The sequence below is a fragment of the Pelecanus crispus genome, chromosome 6 (assembly GCF_030463565.1).
Source record: "Pelecanus crispus isolate bPelCri1 chromosome 6, bPelCri1.pri, whole genome shotgun sequence".
In the NCBI taxonomy this organism is placed as follows: domain Eukaryota; kingdom Metazoa; phylum Chordata; class Aves; order Pelecaniformes; family Pelecanidae; genus Pelecanus; species Pelecanus crispus.
The window spans coordinates 61,688,872-61,714,582 of record NC_134648.1 but is presented as its reverse complement, the minus strand read 5'-3'; the positions used below and the strand labels follow the sequence as shown (position 1 = coordinate 61,714,582).

Sequence of the window (25,711 nt, the reverse complement as noted above, 5' to 3'; positions counted from 1 at the left end):
CACCATGGTATAATTGTTACCAGTATTTCTTGAGCTTAACATGACAACTGAATTCAGATATTGTAAATCTGCTGTTGGGAAACCAGCTAAATATAAGCCAAGAGATCAATGATACCAATGTTAATAAACAAAAATAAACTAATTTTCAATAGCTGTAGATTATTTATTCTTTTTGGGAAAGCAAGAATATGTACATGTTTCTACTGCAGCACTGTTTCTGGAGCAGTGATTCTCAAACAATGGTCCATCAGGCACTGACAAGTGGACCATATTTGGTTTACAGAAGTGTACAACTTCTGTAGTGCTTTTTATTAAAAGCCGGATGGAAAAAGCACAGGAATATCTGCAAGGAAGTTTTAGTAGTGACCCAGGTCAACCCACTCGAGTTTGGAAATCACTATTTTAAATTTACTCACTCTGTACAAGTTGGTACTTGTAAAACTAACAGAGATCAATAATGAAAGATGAGAATCTTGAATGCAGAAAGCAAACAGGATAATGATATGCAAATCATCTGGGTAAACAGAGACAGGTCTAATTGTTGACAATGGATTTCAAAAATACCCAGCTCAAGTTGAAAGTCACTGTGACCCATTAAGGTCCTCAAAAAATTGTAGATGGTAGATACAAGAGCTGTGCTACTCCCCACAATGCTAACTTTTAAAATGAAAAACTGCATGAAATTCGATGAAATTCAGCATGAAGAGAGCACGAAGGAAGTTTCTTTTGTAACAATTGATTAAGGACGCGATTTATGTCTGTGTTATGCTGACATGTTCCACCTTGTCTGACTTTAGGAACTGTAGCAGGGAACCCTAGACCTACAGCAAGAATCCTTAGAGACAGACCTAAGAAACCACAGGTTTGCCAAGATCTGCAAAAGATTCCTGTTATCCACCATGGCAGCTGGCAAAACTCACAAGGTAGGGAATCATGTGTATGCTGTGAGCCTGTCCATGCTGCCCAGAACAAATGTGCCATGGGAGACACTGAAGTCTAGCTCTTAGTACAGTTCTGCAGAGACAATATTCTTCTTTATGTCCCTGAACCTGACAGTAAGATAGATGCCAACCTGCTCCTAAAACTGGCTTTCAGAAATCACTGGATGAACAACTGCGAAACTTTGGGATTGAATGAAGCATGGCCTTTAAAGTGAAAGCTGAGCTCACCTTGCTCAGTATGCTTTGAAAACGCATCTGGCAAGATACAGCATCTCTTGCCCATTAACAAAAAAAAAAAAAAAAAAAAAAACCCAAACCACAAAATCCACAACCAACCATCTGTCACCTTCCATCTTGAAAGTCTTCTATTAAAATCAGGTTTAAGAAGTTATCACATTGCAAGCAGCCAGCAATGGTGAAAAACACACCGCAAAGGACTACAGACAAGGTTAAAAGTAACACAAAACCTACCGGCTTTAACTTCAGTTTTAATAAAATACCAAAGCTTAAGTAGAAGGAGCTGCTTCGCTACCTCCCTGGACCTCAACTCTTGTCCTAGAGCAATTAGAAGTGGCAAGATGGGGAGGAATGAAAGAAGGTGACATACAAAACACTCAGAATTGCCTCTGCAAGTCCTGTGTTTTCTTCCCAGGAATGCTCTATAGGGGCACCATGTGATCATGTAGTTGTGCATGGAAGAACAGGTGAAAGATCTCTCCACTAAGCAAAGAACAGTATGAAAAGAAGTCAGCAGGCCTTAAAAGCAACAGGAATCAGCTCTGCAACGTATCTGTTCTTAGTACAAACATGTATTTCAGATTTTTTTGTTGTTGTTTTAAACACCCTCCCACCCCGTGCTGATAGTTTTTTAAGTAACCAGCTAATTAGACCCGAAGCCCAATAGATCTCCTACACAAGTACCTATGGCATCAATGTTAGTATTTAAGGTCAGCACTGTTATTACAGTAATTATGAAGTGAATTAACAGTGCTAAACCTGTTATTTCAAAGTGTTACACTGATCATTTACCATGTACTCCTTAACTTAGAAGGACTGACTTTCACCACAGCACCATGGAATGAAGTGCAGAGGCACCGCTTCACATGTTTGTTATTCCCAATTTGGAGCGCCGAGTGCAGCTCACGGAGGGCACAGACTATAGCCCATCTGTTGAGGCAGAGAATGGATTTAGCAAGACAAGCGTGGGAGCTGAGCAAGTAAAATCTCAGTCATCCTAGCAATTACCCTACTTACTTTGCACTTCCCATGATCAGCTGGCTGGCCTGTCCCCTATAAAAACCAGGGATTGTGGGCTTTCTTGTTGGCAGTTGCATTCTTCCCCCTGCAGCTCAAGCAAATTTTTTTTTTTATTTTTTTTTTTTTTTTACAGCCCCCTGCTGTGTAGCCAGGCACAGGTACCAGGCAGCCTGCTGGGAGGGCTTCCCTGGGACTTTCCTCCCAGTCTTTCCAGTCTTTTATTTTTTCTGGGAGAGGTCTAATTATAGCTTGATCACCTGACCCAGGGGAGCTTTGCTAAATTCATCCAGCCCATGGTTAGGCAAAATACAGCAGTGTAACAACTTCAGCAAGGCGTCACCTATTGAGTATTCTTATTTCATGCTTTAACAGACATAACATCTATACCACTCCTCCATTCTATATACAAGATACCTATGCACACTCATAACAGAGAGCTCCTCCTGGCAAAGACTCGCTATACTGATTAGACTGCAGGTCCACTGAATACAAATAAAGCATGCGGTCAACTTGTGCAAATCAGAATGGTAAGTACAGGATGTTAATACAATTCTGTACACATCTTTAGGTATATTTTCTTTGGATATGAGATTCAAAACACAACTGTTGTAAATTGAAGTCTCCTTCCTTTATCTGCTGTAAGTGAATCTCAGCTGAGGTTATGAGAAAGGTACATTAAAAAGGGAAAAATAAGTCACTGGTTTCTTCTACATTGGACAGAAATAGTGAATAATGTTTGAAAGATTAATTCATAACTACAGCTCCACTCAGTGCTACTGAGTTGTGCACTATTCAGTGCCTCTGTCAGAGAATGACAGGCTATAAAAATCAGTATATTTTAATAATTTCTGAGGGCCAAGGCAGAAATGGCATTTTTCAGTTTGGAGGATTTAGTATTTTTTGGTATGTTATTATCATTGTACTAACTTTTAGAGAACAGAAATCAAAGCTTTTATATATGTGTGTGTGTATATATATATATGTAAAAAGTCCACAATAGGTAAGAACGTAATGTTTCTCAGACAGATCTTTTTTCTACAGCTTTTTTTCCTCACTAGTATCAAGCAGGATTTTAACTTTATGGCTCATATAACAACTTTGATAGACCTATTCAAATAGATTTCCAGTCAGATAAACTTGAAGACCAAAGGAATCATCATGGTAATTTCACCCAGCTTCCAGTATGACTCCAGCCACAGTATTATCTACATTTCCTGCACTGAACCCAAAACCTCACTTCCCATCTTGATTGATTTCAAGTGATGAGAAATCCATAGCTATTTATGTGATAAACCTAGATATCACCATTCAGCAGCCTAAGGGAGATCATTTCAGTTATCAAGATATTTTAATCTTTATCGGTGGAGCTCTGGCTGTAATAATTCGTAAAAGATAATGACTGCAACTCAACTTTCACTTTCCAGTCATTGAAATCTAGTCTTCCGTGTTACAAGTTCTCTTCTGTTCTGCTGATGTGAGAGCGGGTATTTTTAACTACAATAACTCATTAACAAATGATCGGGATGATCTACTTTGTTTGGCAAGGGATACATCAGCTTTCTTTGCTGGCTACTTGCCACCATAATACCATTTCCAACATGCAACTTTCACTTTCAGGAAGGCTGTAAGAGGAATAAAGCCTGCCTCTCGCATTTTACAGCTAGAAATCCTCAATCCAGATCTTCTTTCTCTACTCCTGACGATAAGGATGGGATGTGGTTAGGGCTGGTTAATGTAAAAACTGAAGACCAGGGATTTTTCACCAAGGTAATGAGCAGATCTCCGTATCTTCATTTATGATTTATGCTTTTCTAATTGCTAGTTAACAAGGCAAAGCCATAGGCATACAGGCACTTGAATGTCAAGCCTTTACACTCAGAACAGCATTTACTGAAAAGTTGTCTCAAGGTTGTTCCTTGGAATCTGTCCAGAACTCTAGCAGAAACAACTAACAGCTCACTTACTAAAGCGAGTTTTATAAGAGAAGCAAAAGGATAAGCCAGAATGCCATGCTAGTCTGAAATAACCCACAAGTGCCTTCGAGATACTTGGCAGGACTCATCTATTGAGAAGTAATTTAGAGGAGTTACAGGGTTCAGACCTTCTGATGTCCACATGCGTGTGGGGGGAAAGAGGGGGGATTCTTGTCCATCACATCAAAGACATTCTTTGTACAGGTACGAAGAGTTTGGAATAAATGTGACTCTTCGTACCTCTATAAAGCTATGTTTAGACAATGACACAAGTCCATAATTAAGTGTTCCTCATTATCACTTTCTCAGTGGTAACTGTTGCCTTACAACAGTTCTATCTTACTTAAGCAATTAATGTATTTTCTTTGACACTTGTTAGAGAAAGATTTTCTTTGTACCATTGAACACGATCCTATTCCTTTTTATTGGTGCAAGACAAAGAAAAACAAGAGTTACTTAGATATCTAAGATGGCTGTTTCACACCAACTCATCACAGTCTCCTGAGCTTCCTTAAACTGTAACATAAGGATTACTCCTGCATAATGGCAACGGGCTGGTGCTGTAAGGAGCCTACCATTTCCCTGCAGAAACCAGCAGAAGCAGCTGAACCGGTTTGTCAAGATAAAAGCTATGATAATTAGCAAGGACACTGCCATCTCAATCTGAACAGGACTTCTGTGGCTGGAAGTGTGTTTAAGTGTCAGAAGCATCATTAATCATTGCTACGCTTTTTTTTGTGTGAAGTTACCCAGGTTGCAACTCTGTCAGGAAACAGTTCAACCCTCTGGGAAGCGAAGCCAAGGTGCTCCGTAAGCCTCAGCTGCAGTTACAGTTAGAGGCCAGAAACACAGGAAGTCTTTAGATGAGCTCAGATATTTTAAAATGCAAGGAAGGGTGCAGTTAGAGCACGTGGTACAATCACCTATTTTCTGCTTGAACATTTTCTAGCTGTGACTGCACATGCATATTCTTCACTGAAAGCTAAAATATTTAACATACAAGTGCAATTTTTGTTTAGTATTTAAGGAAAGAAACTTGGTCTTGCTGTAATAGAAATAAACATCTTAATATGGAGGCAATAAGCTTAATATTCAAATATGAGAAGTGTTTAATTGTCTTTGCTTGGAAGATGACCATTTTGCTGGTTTGACACACCTGTCACAACTAAAAAAATATATGAAATAAACTTTACAATATCCAGGTCCTTATATTGTCATTAGCATATTGTCTGGGGTAATAGTAGGGGTTTCATAAGCATGCCTGTCTTCCACATCAAGACAATTTCCAGACACAGAGAACGCTCTTGTGAATCATACAACAGATCAGTCTTACCACAGTAATTTATTTCTTAAAAATCTAGTTTATTGCACTTGTCTCAAAGCACAAACAAAACCAAAAACCTAAATACAGAAATAAAAGTAAAAAACCCATCCTAATTTCATTAAAACTACCCTAAAAAGTAGTGTGATAAGAGCTCTTGACACCGATTTAATATTAACGACCATAGCAAGGTACAGTATTATACAGTAAACAAACAACTAGCAAGCTCAAGCCATTACTAAGATGACTTTGAAAAATGTAATACAAAAGTGTCACTATTAAATAATGCCATTGTACTTGAGCATCTGGTGCTTGGCAGGGTGCAGAGAAGTACTCATGTCCCTTCTCCAAACTGACTGACTCGGGAGCTGCCACAAGACACTTTCAAGCTGAATTTCAGCTTCTTTGGGGTCCTCAAGATACCAAGCTATGCTTGCGTAAAACAGACTGGGTTACTTCACAAACTGATTCCATTACAATCCACTGCCAGACAGGCTAAAAAAACCCTCTGGGGTAATCTCCATATACGGATGAGATAGCAATGAAGCAAAAATACCATCTGTAAAAGGGAAACAAATCTGTCCTCCCTGTAAGACTGAAAGATCAGACTGAGAACTGACAGCCAGTATCACAAGTGCTACTAAAAAAGTGACATAACTTGGTTCTCTCTCCACCGACTCACATTCTCACCTTGCACCATGTTTGTTCCAAGTTTAGTGCAGTACGCACATGAATTATTCTGAAAGAGAACAGAGGTTAAAAAGAAAACACATCCTTTTCCGTATGTATTAAGTTCTCAAAACAGAAACATCCCCACTTTTCAACTCCCGGTCTTTTCTGAAGCTGGCTCTTTTATAGTATTGGTTAGCAGCTGCTTAAAACATTCTGATGATTAACAAGCTTAGAACAAACACAAAATAACTCCTCTGCCTACATACTGAACTCAGCTTCTCTCATCTATATTTCTATTGCTTAAAAAAGATGAGGTATCTTTCAAAGAAGATTTAGAGTTTAAAGAAAAATAAACTGCAATGATTAACTTAGGTTACTTCCCAGTTCATCACATACCTCTGCTGCAACATCTGTTAAGTATAAGACACTTCAAAATTTAGCTAACATAGCTAAAAATCAGAATATTGTTAAGTATTTTCTCACAATATCACAATTTTTAAGGGGATATATAGGTAATTCTATCAATTACCATTTTTCCTTTAAATACATCTAAGTTTGGTACTCAAAACAATTTGAGTCCAAATGTTAAAGCACTGGCTGGAGGCACAAATACAGCACGGCAGGAATTATGAAAGCTGCCTTGTACATTCCTGCTTTGTAGTACAAACCCAACATGCAACTTCCTCCTATTCCAAAGTGGGACTTACCCCCCAAAATCTGTCAGTTTCCTGATGGCTGGGTGAAATGGGCAAAAGTCCCCCTGATATTAGGTGTAACCCAAGCTTCTCCCTTGTGAATGAAGCCAAATTATGAACCAAATTTCTAGAAATGGAAGGTTAGTATAGCCTTGCAGATATTTATATGGAAATGGATCCAAAAAAGTTCATTTCAACACCGATCCTGTGTAATAATGATGTTCTGAAATCTTACTAAGAAAGACTTTGCCATATTTTCTTCCATGCTGCAAGGGAAAATAATTCTAAATATATGTACAATAGTCAGAGAACGTTCCCATCAGTTTGGAGTTCCAAGTACAAGAAGAAATTGAGAAATGCTTAATGTTTCTGCTGTAGAGAAATATTTAATGCAACAGAATTCCTTCTCAAAATAAGTACACATGTATTAGTCTGCATGCTGTTGTGAAATAGTCACTTTCATTGCTAGTAAGATTAACTTAAGAGTTATATTTCCAAAGGAGCTTCTACAGTAGTACGGTATAACAATTGCAGTATGCCACACCTAAAGAGTCTCCCAAGAGATAACGGAACAAACATCAGAACTCACAGCTTGAGGGCTATTTAACAGGTCAATTTTTCCAATACAAAAGTGCTAATATCACAGGTCCAATATGAGTGGCTTTTAGATCCAACATTCTGTACATACATTACAGAAATTCTGTCCTTCTGTTTTTTTCACTGCTTCACAAGCTTGAGAGACTTCATATCACTTCCCATTCATCTTCAAAATCATCAGGGTGAAGCAGAACAGAAGTGTCATTATTTTTCTGCAAACTATGGGAATGGCTAAAGGTCTTAGTGAGGCGCTGGAGAAGGGATCCTGAAGTACTGATCGCCCACAGTTCATCTAGAGGGGTCACTGCAAAGCATAAATTATCCTTCTTTTAATTAAGGTAGCAGGTTCCAATTATAAACATTAAATAAATAATATTTGCATTTATTTTCCTAATTATACTCACAGAAGGTTTTTACTAATGTGATAAAAGCACCCTTGGTGAAATTCTCACAGTCAACAAAGCATTTAGAGTATGGAGCTCTCCCTGCACATGGTCAGCTTGAGTGCCATCAGGCAGAAGCCAGAGCAGGCATCACAATGTTTTGGACTGTCATGCAGAACCAACTTGCCTGTTAAACGTGAGACATTTCCAGGAATCTTCTTCCAGTAGTCTCCTGCTGGATTCTTGTCAGTAATGCCGTATCGACGAGCGACGTCTCCATTTGGACAGCGTGCCCAAACGGTCCTTGTACTTATAGCCAGCTGACAAGCCTGCAAACCTAAAACATAATTGGACATGAAAGGGGAATAGTCACAGGCTTTCTTGTGTACTAAATACACTTGCAGAGAAGTTTATTAAGAGAAGACAGCAAGACTATAACAGTTTTTGTATATTCTTATATTAATACTAGAGAACTCTCCATTATAAAAGGCACAAAGAAATACCTAGTTTTCCAGGAGGCTTTCTAAGAAAAGATTGCCAAGATGACAATTTAGGACTACGTATTTCCTTACACTGACTTTAGGGGAGTTGAACAGAGTAGATGCTCTTCGAACCTGAGCTTCTGGCCCTGTGTAAGCAGAACACCAGAAAGTAGGCCACTTGCAGCACGTGAAGCACTGGTGAACAAAAAAGCTTTTTTAATTGCGGACTTTGTACTCAGTGCATCTATTGACCATAAGGATATCACAAAATGTAACCACATTTTGTTATGTGGCCACAGCCACAAGCAACAACCAATTAGAGGATCTTGAAAACGTACTTTTGGAGCCTCTGCTGTATTTTACTACCACAAGGGGAATAATCCAACAGTTTTAACTTTAGTTTGTCTAAAAATGGTTAACATTATAGACATTGGGGACTTTTTGTTTCTTCCTCTTCACAAGAAAGCAAGTGCTCCACAACTAAGTGCCATGCATTTATGCAGTGAAAAAGTCTTTAAAAAGCAGACAGCATACACAGTTATTTAGAAAGAAACAACTAAAATTTAGTTTTATTTACAGGCAAGGCAAAAATGTGATTACCTAATCTAGAATGCATCCAGCACGCAGGATTAATAGAAAGATGTGCAAAATAGCATTAGGGTTTTTTTAGCCACATCTAAATAGGATGTATCACATTTAAATACAAAACTTCCCACAGCCCAGTAGACTGCTATTGGTTAGGAATATTGCTTTAGTTCTAACTGAAAGGGAACTATACTATTTATTAATTCAGTGGCAGCAGCCTGAAATAACACACAACAGAAATTCATCAAAAAAAAAATCAGATTTCTCTTCAGTTAACTAAATGTTTTTAGGCAAAACAAGGTCCTCTTTAAAAGATAAGCCTTATCAAATACTTCACTATGTTCCTATAAATAAGCACACTTGATTGCTGAGAAAAATATTTGATTTAAGCATTGGTATCCAATTTAAAAAACAACAAGGGGGGAAAAAAAAAGAAAACAAAAAAAACCCAACACTGAAAAAAATGGCAGAAAGAACAAGGAACTGATGCATTAATTTTTACCTGGTACATGTTCCCAGTCAGTGCCTACAGGCATTTCATCTGTAATTCCAACCCGTACGTGGACATTCCATTTGCTATCAATTGCCCACAACATCTGATCATTTGGACTTGAATGAATGCTGACCAAGTTGACTCCTACTGGCTATAAAAATTAAACACAGTATTTAAACTTTGTACTACTGTATTACTTGTTCTTCACAGAAGTATGCAAGAGAAGTAAAATATTTACCAGATACTAAAGACAGGAAGAAATTTAACTGACATTTTATTTGTCATTGTACCAAATTACCAATTTGCCAAGTCAAATTTCTAAACTCAAAAAAATCTCAGGACACTGACTGTTTTAGCCAAGAACAGAGTGCAGATCCTCCTGCCCTCTGCTCTTGCACTTCAGCTACAAAACCCTCAGTTGCTCTCTGTCGTTTGAGGATTTCCCACTACAACCATGGACTGCAACACATAACAACTATGTACTTTTCAACATTTAAAACTACATACTAAGAGCTGTGAATACCTTTATTGTCTGCTACAAATAAAAACAATGAAAAATAGTTTGCTAGCACCCACGTGTCTGATGAGAAAACAGTGGTGAAAAAAATGAAATAAACTTGAAGGAAGCACTTAACCGACAAATTGTTAAATTATAGCAAGAAATAGTGTCTGTGCTAAACTTATTTAAATTATGAAGTTGTCCATTAGCTTTATAATTCTGTGCAAATAATTTCCTTTCTTTCTGCTAACCATGGAGAAATGAGCTTCAGTGTAAGAACTTAAGAACTTAAACAATAGTATCAAACAAAATCCAAAGTAAAAACTAATGCTGTTCCCTCCCCCTCCCCTGACCTACTACTCAAAAGTTTTGTCTTAGTGTAACTACTTCAGTCATGGCTGAACCCAAAACACAGTGGTTCAACTTCCTTGTCAAGGAGGAAAGGACAAACACACACGCACACAAAAAAGGCATCAGAACATTTTCCACATCACTTTTCGGGAGCACAGAGTCCATTTATCAGCAGACCTCCACTATCTCTGTTCTGCTGCAAATATCCAGGATGAGGAAGACTAACCATAACATTCTCAGTCTGTCCAAGCCCAATCCTTTTTATAGCAGGTTGGTGGCTACAAGCAGCACAAATGTTCTCCTCACCTTCAAGAGACAAATCAGAAGCACTATCAGCTGGTCCAGGCCAGGCTGTAAGAAGGTCAGATCAGAGATACTTCTCACACTGTTGAGCATTACCTGTATATCAGACTGATCTGACTGCTTTCATGGTTAGCAGACATCCAGACCCTATTAACTAGTACAACAAACAAAGAATGCAACTTAGAGAGACTCTCTCCTAATATAGGCCTAACTATTCATGTATTATTTTCTGAGCTCCATTTGAATGAAGGTTGTAAAGCACTTTCAGCATTAGAGATCAAGAAAGCACAAGCAAGGTAAGAGCAGTATTGACCAGAATGTTTTGCATTCAGACTTTTGAAGAGAACAGCTTGCTAAATTAAGTGCCCCTTTTTTCTCTGCAGAGAAGTTCAAGGCAATATACAAGAGCAGGAAAGATGAATCTATGTTTAGTCTTCCTGGAAGCCATGTGTTCTTCCGTAATGTTGCCACTGAATTGTCAGAGAAAGATTATTATTTATTGACTAAAAAAAACTGGAGCACTATTTTCCTCAGAAGCCTTAGAACAACATGACCCTTTCCCCCACTTTCTGCCTTCAGCGAATAAACAGACAAGGGCCTTAGTTGGATATCTCCAGTCTGTGGCTAGCACAATCAGGAATAAAAGACAAAGCCAAGGAGTCAATTCCTTGACCTCTCCTTGGTCAACTCTAAATTTTTTATTCCAAGGGTTTTTCTCGCAGAAACATGGGACAGACTCAACATATGGCATCAAATCCTAGGAAAGGTCATACCAAACCCATGCAACCGTTCAAAATGATAAAGCTCAACAGAACTATAAAATACTTCCAAAATACTAAGTACAACTGTTCCTTACAAGCCATTAATTTTTTTTTTTTTTTAATTAAATTTAATGCAATCACTTTAAAGACCATACAAACTACAGACCTACTCAGGTTTGCCCAACTGTCTTCTGGTCACACTGTCTTATACTTAAGATTATAAACTGTAGTGTAGGAGTTGATAAGCTGTCTGTAATTACCACTACAGTTATTTTTAATAACATACTGAAAAATTGAACTATTAGGACAAGAACAACTAAGTTTTTACAGAAATGTATGTTAAGTAAACACTAAGTGCAACAACTTCCCATGAAACAGAACATAATTTAGTATGAGGTAATAAAAACCTTGTATAAGCAAGGCTCTGAGTAACCAAGGCATTTTTTTGTTGTGTTTTTAGAAACCACACCTTTAATGAGCATCAGTAAAACACCCTCTCATGCAGGCTACGCCAGTAAAGTGCACCTCTAGTTTTTGAAACTTAAATACCTTACCAAGGAAAGTAAAGCATTTTTGCAAGGTAAAAACACCCATACATTTTTAAGTTCAGCCTCAGCTCTGCTTTGCTCTGACAATTTTAAACAGTTATTAAACTGTTGCTTTTTCTGCCATTTTGTTTTTTAATGTTTATCCATGTTATTTAACATGATTGTGATGAAAACACCACACACCTTTGATAGCAACAGAAATTCCCATTTCATTACTGCACTGCTTTGTGAACAAATGCATAGAACCTGTATGTGTTACAATTCATTTACATAACCGGGGGGGGGAAACAAACCCCAAAGCACCCCTAAAAGAAAACCCCACAAACTCGGGGGGGGGGGGGGGGGTGGTGGTGGTGGTGCAAATCAACAAATGTGAAAAGTTACAATCTGTCAGGATGCCAAATACATCCTTTAAGCCACAGGAACACTGGAAATGCACTCAGGATACCACAATTACTACTCATCTAGTAGTACTCATCCAGTGCCACAGCTCTGGACTAAGTACCGTCTCAGGTAAAGCGTGGCCTCTAAATACAAGGCTATGCACTGTGCTGTGCTACTGGATAAAAGCGGTAATACTCCACGGGTTAGGGATCAGAAATGAAGTCACTGCCTCCCAGCTAGATGATCCATATAGTCCAGTCTCCTCTGCCTTGCTTATTTCTTAGCTTCATTAGACTTGGGTTCAGTAGTTCTGTAGGAAGGGCCATCCGAGCAGGATACACACTACAATCCAGCCCTCCAGCTCCCTGGGAAGGCAACTGATCGCTAGGCTGGTCTGCAAAGAGAGGTATCAGCACCTCGTCTGCTTACAACATCATTATAAAATAGGGAGACAGTAATACACCATGGGGAGGGGCCTCCAAGCTCCTCATTCAAGGTCAAAGGGTTTGATGTGCCCATCAGTTATCCCAGGGTGTCTCCTTACTCCGTGTGGACTTGTTGGCTCACTGAAGTTCTCTTCGCTGACTGTACACTCTGAGCTTAGCACCCACCTTTGCTGCTCCAATTTACTTCACAAAAGCTAAGCCCTCAATTACAAACCTGTCAGCTGGATCCAGCCCCCCACAGCTTTTAAAATCAAGCAAGCTGAAGTTCAGTCACAAAAAAACCCAACAATAAAAACGGCTCTAACCAGAATTCAGAAAATGCAGATGTAGCTTTAATGAAAATGAAACAAAACAAAAAAATCCCCCAAACTCTTACTTTATACTAGCACAAGTAATTTTTTTATGACTGTCTCTCAAAATCACTTTTCAAGGACTCCTATTTATTAAATACTTCAGGCTATCACTACCAGCAAGCACGTGAACAGTTCAACTGAAACCAAGGCACATGCTTGCTAAATCAAGACGTGTCTCCTTTACCCACGAATTTTTACACCATTACATTTTTATTTTTAAATCGAATAATTCTGAAAAACTCTCAAAACTCAATGATCATTGTAGTTATTTTATTTACCCAACTGAATGTTAAATATATTTCTTAACCTCTCTGAAAAATTATTAATTATATAATTCTGTGTGAGCTAACCAAAATATGGGCACATTGGAAAGAGTGCAGATGTGAGGATGTTTCTAGTACTGAATAAATGAAAGTACGAAAACAGAAGGCTCTCCTTCCCACAATTTTTGTTTTCAGTGTAAGCTAGTCCTGTCAAAAAGCAAATACACCACCTTGAGATCACATTTCAAAAGCATATGGAAGGATTGTCTGCTCAGTTTTCTGGGTGTATCTCATTTTGTGCACTTTTTGTGATCTGAAGCTTCTGCTACTGATAATAATTGCTATCTAATGTGACAGGCTACACATACACTTTTCTGAACATGGTGATAGCAGTGCCTTAAAACAAATATCAGAAGGCTAAAGCTCCAATGCAGAAAAATACAATGAAATACAGTGACAGCAGTTTTCTTAACTAGCAACAAAAAGGAATATAATAAGCACTGAACTGAGCAATGGAATCGGTGTGAGGCAACTTTAGTAAAAGTGCTGGAATTGCATTTTTTCAGTATCTAAAGCACCTTTTATGTAGCTTAACGATTTCTTAAGAAAAGCACACCTGTGAAGAATAGTACACATTTGAACTTAAATATTATGGCATTCTAAATCAGCTAAACCAAATACACTGCAGCAGGAGCTCTGATCTCTTACACTTATTTGCAACCCACCTTGATACAGCTACTCTGACTGCTGCCAAACATAGTTTTTTTCTCTACATCATCTTGAAAAGTGCACACCTCCAGGAAAATCCTCTCCCTATGAATGTCTTCAAGGAGGCCTCACAATGGAGGAACAATAGACTAGCTAGTCTGGTCTATAGATAACCAGAAGGTTTAATGAGTGTTTTACCTCTCCAACCTAAGCAGAATCGGTCTAATGAAAGATAACTTCCTCTGCATCTCATCTTAGTACTCCAAAGTAGAACTCGGAGCAACTCAGGAAGATATCTGTGCAACAGCTAGGTAATGAAAGCTAGTCTGTGTTTCATTAGAAAACAATCAGACTTGAAAAGAACAGTGATGTGGATTGTGCATTAGAAAGAACAGTTTTCCACAGCAAGTACTTTCAAAAGTAGCACGGATGATTCTGAAGTAAAAGTTATGAAGCATTTCCAACAGAAAAATCACTCCCCCTCCAAATATCCAATCCTTGATGATCATTTCAAACAAACCCTTCCTACATTTCAGCTTTAATTTTGTCACCTACCACAAAAGATGTAATGACAAAACCTGATCTTGAGGAGTGCTCACTGCTTCCTCCTCTAAGTACCACTCAACACAAAACCGGCCTTACCTCACTGAAAAATGCAAAGGCAAGGCAGACGGCAGAGGAAGAAAGTCTCCAGATTTGCATTAAGTGGTCTGTAAGGTAAGCAGAGCTTTATTTAAAGAGAGGAAAGGAAACAAAGATCATGACAACCATTTCTAACAAGTCACCACTCATCCGTAAGGCACAACCAACCTCCTTACACTGAACGCAGATTAAGAAAGGAAGGTATTGAAAAGAAATGAAATTTACCATGTATTGATCTTAGAGAATTACAGAGAAATTTTTAACTACCATTTGCCTTGTATTTTAACAATTTTTGAAAGACAGTAAAGTGTGAACAGCCTTAAATTTTTTTCGTGTGCATGAGAAAAAAATAGCTCCTCCTAGATCAGTAAGAATTTTGACTATCTTCTCTTACCTACAATATGAAGCTTAAAATATAAAGAAACAATTACTAGGGTGTTTATGGGAAGAGTAGTAAATCAAAAGTTTCTCTAACTTGAAATGCACATACTGCAAGAGATCATTTTATGGCAAACTAAGTGGTACTCTTCTGCTGAGACCCTAGGAACTACAAAGCATCAATGAAAGCTTTATACAGTAGCCGAACAGTAAACATCTCCTTAAATAAGCCCCCTTTACTCCACAGTTTGGACAAGCGATACAGATATTTAAACAAACCTCTCAATTTAAAAAAAATTGCTTTTTCAATTTGGAACAGGCTGCCCAGGGAGGTGGTTGAGTCACCATCCCTGGAGGTATTTAAAAAGACATGTAGATGTGGCGCTTAGGGACATTTAGTGCTGGACTTGGCACTGTTAGGTTTGCAGCTGGACTTGAGGATCTTAAAGGTCTTTTCCAACCTAAATCGTTCTATGATTCTAATTAAGCAAATGGCAATTAATAAAACGTTTAATCTATTTTTAGAATAAGATCAAGCAACAGATGATTGGTCACTCATTACAAATGCTTGTCCTGACCTTTGTTTCCTTTAATCCTCTTTAAATAAAGTTCTGTTTATCTTATAGATCCCTTAACGTAAATCTGAGAAGGTGATTCTTAAGGCCAGTTTTTATGTTAAGTAGTACTTGTAGGAAGTGAGCATTTCTCAAGAACAGATTTTGTCTCTGCATCTTTTTCAAAAGGTACCGAAAATCAAAAGCTGAAATGTTGAAAGAATTCTTTTCAAACAAGCATTCAACTTCTGGGGACTTTTTAAAGCAATTTGATGATTTTTAACTTTTGATCAACTTCTACTCCATAATCATCCAAATTAGTCTTATTGACTATATTAATTTTATATTTGTTTTAAAATTATTATTTCTTTAGGCCAGAAATCTGAAAAGCATTAAATCTTCATAAATATACATGCACACTCATATAGAAACATATTCTATAGGATCTACATAAATAATATTTATATTTCTTGCTAATTTTTTTGAATTAAATTTAATGTTTACAGCAGACAATAGTTTTATCCTATATATTAACAATAGAATGAAAAACACTTTCTATTTCCTGGACTAAAATCATTTCATCAAAGAATTTTGATTGGCCTTGTCAATGTCCTTAAAGCAGCTTCCAAAAAGCTGCTTACCTACATAATTATTTTGACTTCTAAGACTGCAGAACAGAATGAATGAAGCACAGAAAACATGCTACATGTAAACTACTACTTACTACTCAAGGTACTGTAATGATGTTATCAACCACCTCTGAAGTGTTTGATAAAATAAAGAAGAGGGAGGGCAGACAACATGAAGTGTTATTTTTCATCTCAGGAGATACTGGTTACAAAGGGAAGAGTAACAGATGAGAATGGTTTTAGTCTAGATTAAAAAAAAAATACAGCATCACAGAGCAAAGACTGAACTTAAATTACATTCACCAATATTAGCATGAGTAAAACATCAAAACTATTGTCTCTGAATACCTTTGTGAAGTTGCGCAAAGATGGATGCTGTGCAACTGCAGCACTCCTTTAATGAGGAGTGACACCATAAAAGCAGAGACTGGAGCTGCTCACGAGCTGCTCATGAGTCATGAGATCTGGGATATGGCAAGTCGTATTGGCTCTGACATTTACTAGGGAATGAAATATCCATAGTTGGTTTTAAATTACATTATTTGAGAATGCTCCTGTACTTAAAGCAAGTGAAAGGCAATTTTGATTTCCTCCTTCAAACAGAAAGTGACTGAATCATTCACAATTACTTCTTACAGTATTTCTGTTGTTCTGAAGATAAAGTGATGCAGCATGAACTGTGTCAAAGTCAATTAAAGGACAGATAACAGATGCGGCTAATAAGCAAATATCATTCACGGAATAGTCCACTTTTTCAGCCATCATGTTATATTTGTTATCCAAACACTAAGCTAGCATTTGAAAATAATTTTAAAGTTGACATATTTTCTTACTTTGCATTAAGCTTTTGTAAAAGCATGAATGGCTGCTCCTTTAGTACTTTAATGACTTGTTTTAGCATGCTGGAATTGTCTCAAAATGAGCATGTAACCCACGAGTTTTCATCTTCTCTGCAAACAATGGTTGAATTTTTGCCCTTCCATATTGACTCATTAAATTTGCAATGTCAGGTGTTGGCAAGGTAACAGGAAAGATAATGACACTGCTCTGGGTATCAGAAGGTTATCATTTTGGAAGGCAACATCATCCAGCTTCCTCAATAAGCTAATAGGAAATAATTTGATTTTCAACCTTGTCCAATTAAAGACTTTCTACATAAGGAAGTCACTGCTAAATAAAGAGCCATGGCAAATCCCAATTTCTTGTAAACACCTTTGTATTGAGTAGTTTAATCTACTTCATTGGAGGAGTAGAGGATGCACTTAGTACAGACAAAACAGTACCAGTGTAGAGAAACAGCTTTTCGGGCTATTCTCCTGGATAGACAAATCTTTGGTAAGAAGATACTACACAAGTTCAATCCTCTATCTCTTGGTAAACTCAGTTTAAGTGGAACACTTCCTAGAATGCATTTTCCCCCCTTTTTAAGAATACTACCCTTATGGAAAACATCATCACCAATATCCTCAGTCTCCTCTTCCTGCTGCCCTACCCCCTGTTAGCAGGAAAAATTTGTCTCTTATGGATTACACCAGAAAGACCCACTTGCAGCACACAATGAATGAGCAGTGTAATCTAGCCCTTGTTGCAAGCAGTATTGGTACTTATTTATCAGTCTGTTCTGCTATTCTGCAAAACAAGGCGCCATTTCTCCAGGCCTGACTGACCACATTCCCAGCACAGAAGAACAAGTCTAACCAGTGCTGTGCTAACTCATGAGATGCAAATCTGCAGTTTCATTTCCCTGTTTCCCTGCCCTTCTTTGCTGTTACACCCTGAGATTCACAGAAGGAGCTAATAATTGGCTGATGAGAGATAAGCAGAACTAAAAGCAAATGATGTAAAAAACAAATAAACTCTTGCAACTCCACTACCAGAGATTTACTTTTATTTCTTAATATGTCCTTTCAAAAGTACCACGCATTTCAAAATCTTCAACAGAAATTCTGTAACATTATAAAATGTAAATCAAGTATGCAAACCCATCCAGTGCTACTATGCTAGATCAGCAGACAGTTCAAGTGATTTCATGCCAAGGAGCAAACAATGAAATCAGTAGTCAGAGGTCAGCTCCGATAGAGCAGTCCCAACTCATGACACAGAAATTACACTCATTTCATAGTTTAACTTGCACGCTATTAGAGCAGCAACGAAAGCAAGCACTGAGGTTTAAGGAGGGATTAAAAAAGAAACCAGACACTGGAGACACACATTTTGTCCATTCTCTATATTCAGAAAAGATGCTCCCAGGGTACTTTAGGAGGCTTTTTTCCCACTCTGATCCTCCCAGCTGGTAGGTAGAAAGGATATAAAGTTTGCCCATTCTGGGAACAAAGGAGAAGAGCTGCAATTGTAAGGAAAGTCCCTAAATCCAGGCACAGCAACCTGGCAAGCATCCCAGGCTCACAACAGTGAGGATAACAGAAGAGGGAGGCAGGAACTTCAGCACCATGCCACCTGAGCAGAGCCTTCTCACACCCTCTGCTTTCTGCTGTTTGCCACTCCAGCCTCTTGGTATTCACATATACTGAATACCTGGCTTACAGCAGGTATTCAGTATATGGTTCAAGGCTGCATTCTAGCTGCTGTGTTATGAGAAGAGTAAACTTTCGTTAAGGATAGAAAGGAAACCAAAACCTTCCACTTTTGAAAAAAAAAAAGTTATTTGTAATGATTAGATGAGTTTGGGATGACTTATGGTGATAAGGCAGCATATTCAGAGTACAATATACAGACTCTGGGGTTTTTTTGTTTGTGTGGGGTTTTTTTGGGGGTGGGGGTTGGGGGGTGGACAAGGGTTGAGAAAGAAATCATGTAGAATTCAAACATGTGGGACAAAGTTTTAAGCTACACATTTAAAATCTGGCTCTACTGTTTTCCATGAGTGTTACAATTACTCTTTTTCAAATGCAGAGCGCTAAACCACTGGGTTACAAAGAATTGTAATCTACATTTTACCTGTATAGGTGGCTCAATCATTATCCACGCAGGAAGCATCAAACTTGGGTTAAGAGGTTGAGTTCCTACACGGAAATAAATGCCACCACTGGTGTCACAGGCCCAAACATGCTGATTTCCACAGGTCAAGCTGATCAGCTTTACAGCACCTAGTAACAAAGAGATTATTAGCAACCTGGCATTTTCCTTTCAAATTCAACTAATAATGAGAACTTTTATTTAGACTTGATTGTATTAAACTAGCTTTAAACACAGTCACACAAAAATAATTAAAAGTTAATACAACCTGGGAGAGGAAAAAAAAAAAATCACTGGATACAATGAATAAAACCAACAGGTAGTATACATGAGGTATTTCTGTTTTAAATCTAAAAATAAATGTTTTAGTCATAGGATACTGCAATTTCTAAAGCACACTAAAAATATGCTATTAAAATAACTGAATTCAAGCAGGGAAGCATTCTGTGACAAATATTATCAGTGCCTAGAGAAACTTTCACATGACCTAATGTGAACTTTTCACTGTAGCTGGCCATGCATGTAGACTTTTAAAGGTGTTGATCTGCTAATACATTCAGCAAAGAACATTCCTAATGCTACCAGCACTTTAAAAATATGAGAGCATACGGATTATGCATTTCAGTGTTAGCATACCAGTGTCACATCTGTAAATAAAGGAGCTGATTTTCAAATATATTTCTATTCAACAGTGCATGTATTTATTACACCTATCTCAAAAGTGCAACAGTATTTTAACCCTATGTAAGTCAGCACAATGAAAACAAAGCTGCCAAATAAGTATGTTTTAGAATTTTGGGATGGGTTTTTTTGTTTTGGTTTTGGGGGGAGGTTTGGGGTTTTTTTTTTGCATACCCAATTGCACCCACCAATCTTGCTATTAAAAGTTCGCAAAGATAGTAGAGAAGCATACCTGATATTTTAGACTAAAAAGAACTGCTAGTTAACTGTCAACCGGAACTCTTACTCTTTCACATTCGCTTTAAATTAGCCATGTGATGTCGTATACATAACAATTTTTTTTTTTTCTCCCAGTGTTGGGACAACACAATACTAAGTAATGGAAAACATGTTCTACAGAAAGAGGGATCCAATCAGTACAGATACACTACAGAAGGAATGCTCTGGTCAGACTCCAAACTAAAGACTCTAAAAATAGGCCTCACTGGTTGATTGAACATGCCAGCGCTACTTGGGATATCCCATTCTTGGTAACAGTTCTCTCTTCAGTGATGTGAAATCTGGCAACAAATCCTCATAAAGTGCATCATATACAGCGTTCCTTAAAGAGGGGGATGCAATTTTATCCCACAGAGTGCAAGTTCAAAGCATTTATTCCTGCATCAGGCAATATTCCCTGTCATTAAGGCTTGCTGGGGGAAAGAACGGGGACAACAGGACTACACAGCTTTATCTTTTAGTTATCTGTAACAGTAAACAGATCTTCTCATTAACCAAAATTATTTAACTTTCTGAATCACAGGAATTCGAATTAATTAATCTCACCCCAAAACTTCCTTTAATCATGCAGCTTCACATTAAAAACAAATGACAAAAAAATACACAAAAATTCTATGGCTTGGGATAAGAAAGTCTAGAACAACTTTCTTTTGCAGACAGGGGCTTAAGATTCAGCTACAAAGTCAAAATCTTACTTAAAACCTCATTATTCCTTCTAACAAAGTATGAGTTGAACTAATGGCTTTGTCACATGATGTCTCAGCTGTTGAAATGTTCTGATCCAAACAAGCATCAGAGCACTCAAACATGGAATCACATATCACCTACTCGGCATAGCTGATATTATTTACATCTACAGTACAATTTGATATTTAAAAATGCAGCCCTTATGTAAATATTTTGGGGTTTTGCCCTCCTCCCACTTACTGTTTTTATCTTAGGAGAAGGTCATGCTAATGACATTTGTCTACTGTTTAGAGAACGTAGCATGATTCAGAGGCATTGTTTATTGTTGAAACCTAAAGGTCATTCTACTGTGTTTAGAAACCTTGATACCAATAGCAGAACCCTAATCAAAAGAGTTTACTAGATACTACTCCCAGTACATAGTGTAAAGGCAAGAGGAAGATACTACCAACATAATATGAATATTTTAGCATTAATGTTGGCAACCCCATCACTTCCATACAGAATTCTGAACTACATTTTACAGCAACTTGTTCCCCTCCCCCCCACAAATTACAGTCCTAATGTTTCAGGAGTAAACTTAAACATACACTGGAACAATAACAATAGTTCTCCAATTTCTTCAGCCCGATTAGAGCTCTTATACTATAATCATAGATACGCACTGTCTTGTCAGCAGTGATCTACCATATGCATTTCACTGGAGGAAAAATGACTAAAACATTTTCATACTTAAATATTAACCTACAGTGACAGGTAAAGTGGAGTGTTTGAAGTATTTCCTGACCCCAGATATCTGCAATACCACCACAGGGTGCCATGAAGCTAACAGGAACAGCTGAAGGTTGAACTTCTGAACTGCTGAAGTTCACAAGCCAGGTATTACAGCCAGCTAGCACCAATTACACTGATTTCCTTTATGAATGCTTTGAGATTTTCAAACAATAGCAAGAAGTTATTATTTCAGTTAAACAGTTATTATCTAAACTGCTGGAAAGCAATGGTATAATAAGAAAAGCCTCAAACTCTACTAAGCAACATGAGAAGAAGAGTGTGGACAAACCTATCCTGTAGCATCAGTGAAGGTAAAAGGCCTCAAGCAAGTGCTTAAACTATGGTATGATTAGTGATTTGGAACCAATTCATCAGATCTAGAAAGCCTGGTGTATAACTGGCAAACAAATTAATTTTAAAAGACACATTTTAAAAGGTTTTCCATGAAGTATTACAAATTGTACACTAAAATTGTACATGAGGCTTAGTCTGCCAGCTGTGTCTGCCCTTCCTTAACCATGAAGTTAACATTGCTTGTCTGTTCTCAGACCAGCCATGAACATTGCCATTAAAAATGGAAAAATTGCAGAACAGTTGAATTATTTTTAAAATGGTGAGAATGGTGCATAGTCTCAATTTCTTTTATCTTCTCTTGAGACAGGAATGCAGGTTAGCATGAAGATAAGAATGTTCTAACAGTCAGACTATCAAAGAAACAAATCTAATCAGAATATTACTGATGGAGCTGACAAGTGGCCTTATTACGCCAGAGCCAAACTAGTAGGATATTTTCATGATCAAAACATGGTCAACAACCTTGGTCTTATGCCTAACCAAGTAAAAAGAAGAGTTAAGTGGCAGCACTTCTTAACGTTATGGTGAATCATTAGATCTGTGTAAACCTGGACATAAGAGTGTTATCAGTTGCATCACTTATGGATGATGCAACTCTTGCAGCATAATTTTTCCTTGACAGGATCCTAACGAAGCTTTGACCACTCTGTTAAGAACGCATTTAACCACAAAATTCAGGGCCTTGTGTATGGAACTGCCCAGGATCACGCGATTATGTTTACACTGTAGTACAAGAACTAGACTAGTTAAAGCTACTGGCACACATGCACAGCACTGTGTCAGGCTGAGTTGTCTCAGACTGACAAACTGTAAGAAGCACATACACATATAAAGTATCTTGCAAACAGCAAACATACTGTTTCATTTAGCCTTTTGCTGGAGACATTCTTTGAAAGCCATAGTTGTTCCTGATGTTCTGCGGTCCTCTGCTGTGAGGTCCATTATTGTAAGGTACTATTTAAGCCAGTAAATGTAATATTCCGTATCGGTAAACCAAAAGATACTTCTGAAGGAAAATATTGACTGTCTGCTAAGATAGTTAAGAGACAGTCTACTCAATAAAAATGTCATACCTAGTTGAGAGAGATCCAGTTTTGTCCAATGCATTCCTGTTGGACAGCTGGATGAAAGTGTTCTGATAAATATCTGCCCAAGACTATCCAAACCCCAGATGGCATCCTGGCACGCAGAGTAATGCACCATTTCAGCATCGGGTGGCAGCTGCACCGTAGAAGGATGAAACTGAGGATTCTGATCACTGACACAAAACAGATCCTTGTTGCTTTGGCACAGCCACAGAAAGCTTCCTATGGAAAGGACATTTCTGTTACTAAAATCATTCCTAATCCACTCTGAAACAGCTTACACATCTGCTTCTTCTGAAAAAGTGATCAGTACATTTGAAGACAAAACTAAAGCTTCTTGGCTATGTTCATAGGGTAAGATTTTGAAGTACAAATAATGCATCCCAAGCCCTTATTTAGGCACCTGAATACTACTTACTTGATTTGAGAAAGGGAGTAAGTGATCTTATTTGAAGAAACATCTCATTTAGAGAAACTAATAGAGAAAAGACATATATAACAGTGCACTAGCACTTCTCTTTACTCTTTTGCTCTTCTTTATCCTTGATAATTGCCTTTGGAGAACAGTACTCCTTTTCAGCACTAAATCACACTTTTTTGCCAATAAAGCTAGTGTACTTTGACAACGCAATTACCAACTATTGTAACTAGCAGTTGAATTCTTTAGCGTCGTCGCACTTTTACTGATAAAATGTGCAATTTTGCTGCAATAACTGCTCTGACAGGAGAAGTACTTGGTTAGTATAGGCATTCCAGCAAAGCACACTCCAAGATTTCATATTACAAATTCTGGCAATTCATGCTGCGGCAATTTAGGAAGTTACTGCTCCTAAAGGACTACCCGTTTCTCTGTTGGATGCCACTCCACACCAAGGGTGGCAGAGTGAATGATACGCTTTTTTTTATCTCCAGTAGTTTCACAGAGGTATTTCCACCTTACTTCAAACATTTTAGATCCCTGCATACAGAAAAGGAATGCAAAATCTGAAGTAATTCAGGATATTTAATTACATACACCATCAATTCCACTCTATTTAAAAATCAGTTATTATATGCCTGCATGGTTGATTCACTAACCTTCTTTAGATGAAGCTGTGGAAGCCAACACAAAAATCCATTTGGTGGCAGAAGCAGTACCACGAGGCACAATATTATTCCAGTAAGTGCCTTGAAAGAAAGAACAGAGTGGTATTAGTATGAAACTTAATTTTCTATTAAAATTTCTTATTATTTAAAATGTTACCATTTTAAAGAAATTCTATTGTAATCAATTATTAAATATAATCTAGACAAGATTTTCTATGTAAATCTTTTAAGAAACTATAGCAGGGGGGAAGGGGACCTCCTTCTGACACATACATACATGTTATGTACACACACACACACACACAGAGATAATTGGGAATGCAGAAAATGAGGAGAAGGGAGGAGACTGATGGTCTTCAACAGGAGACCAATTTGGTGATGAGGTTGAACAGACAATGTTCCAGGCCTATTCTTAGCGTTTACCTGATCAAAGAGACGTACTAAATCAAAATTCTATTTTGAGAAACATAGCAAGAAACGTAAAGCAATTCCTCTATTATCACTGTAAAACTATAACATCACTGTTTTGCACAGTGATGCCGATCATGAACCAGACTCCATTGTGCCAGATATAACAGGTACAATAGGTTAAGATTGCTTCTCACCCCAGAGAAGAGACAAGTGTAGGTACTAAAAGGAGTAACACGTGCACAGTTCACTTGTGGACAATGAATTTCCCATAAAAATATTTCCCTTTAAGTGGGAAAGTATTTAAGACCAAATGCTAAGAAATCATTTAATTTCATTTTTAAACGTGGAATTGTTTCTTAAAGCTGCCCTGACTCACTGTCACTCACCATGGATAATTTTTGTGGTGACAGAACTGTAGTTAGTTACTTTCTCCTATTTATTTTTCTTAACTTAAAAACATTAGATGTAAAAGCACACCAACCTATTAAGTTTCCCTTTGCCACATGGAATTCATTTTTGCCTGAAGAGATCCAGACTCCGCTGCCATTAACTCCAAGGAGGCTGGGCTGACACTGAAGCTGCTGTGACCAAAATGCCATTCGAAGTTTATCGGCCACCTTCTCCACAGGTGCCTGAGCTGCTGTTGCCACTGTATGAGTTGCCTGGATTATCGTCTGGAACAGGCTGCACTGGTCAAACACTACATAATCAGTGATGCTTACCTGGGGGGGAAAGAAGAGAAAAAAAAAAAACATTCTTGATAATTAGTTAAGCTTTTGGGTGAACTGCAGAATCTTTCATCAGAAGCTTTTCTCTGTGTGTGTGCTTTATGTACAGGAAACCTACCAAGAGTTTAGAAACCTTCAAAATGTAGGAAGGGAAAAATAAAACTGGTACATTTTGAGTAAGAGTCTTGATAATAAACCAGAACCAATATTAAACATCAGCTTACAACTCCCTCCCTACCCAACAATCCACTTTGAATTCTGCATTTTAAGAAAGCCCTTTGTTTTGGGATGACTATTCTCTCCCCCTAAAAGCATGCTGAACTCTGCGAACTAAGAGGTGAATTCTCAGTTTCCCAAAGGAAGAGAGAAACTTGCATAGCATAGCAATTCAAATCACATTGCAAAAACTTGTATGTAGTACTCATTTACAAC

General features: G+C 37.8%; 1 protein-coding gene across 5 annotated transcripts in view; it reads right to left on the bottom strand.

Moving 5' to 3' along the window:
* Positions 1-5,559: 5,559 nt before the first annotated feature.
* The window catches only part of TECPR2 (tectonin beta-propeller repeat containing 2), a 42,355-nt gene continuing 22,203 nt past the window's right edge, over positions 5,560-25,711 (bottom strand). For 3 of the 5 annotated variants that reach the window (XM_075712248.1, XM_075712245.1, XM_075712246.1), the window contains 7 exons: positions 25,033-25,273; positions 24,132-24,221; positions 23,043-23,276; positions 19,177-19,325; positions 9,409-9,550; positions 8,027-8,176; positions 5,560-7,760 (listed from right to left, as the gene is read on the bottom strand). In XM_075712248.1, coding sequence (XP_075568363.1) covers positions 7,603-7,760; positions 8,027-8,176; positions 9,409-9,550; positions 19,177-19,325; positions 23,043-23,276; positions 24,132-24,221; positions 25,033-25,273 — 1,164 coding nt within the window. In that variant the 3' untranslated portion in view covers positions 5,560-7,602. Of the gene's footprint in view, positions 7,761-8,026; positions 8,177-9,408; positions 9,551-14,657; positions 14,726-19,176; positions 19,326-23,042; positions 23,277-24,131; positions 24,222-25,032; positions 25,274-25,711 lie in introns of those variants that run through there. The other 2 variants (XR_012831124.1, XM_075712247.1) reach the window with 2 other exon arrangements.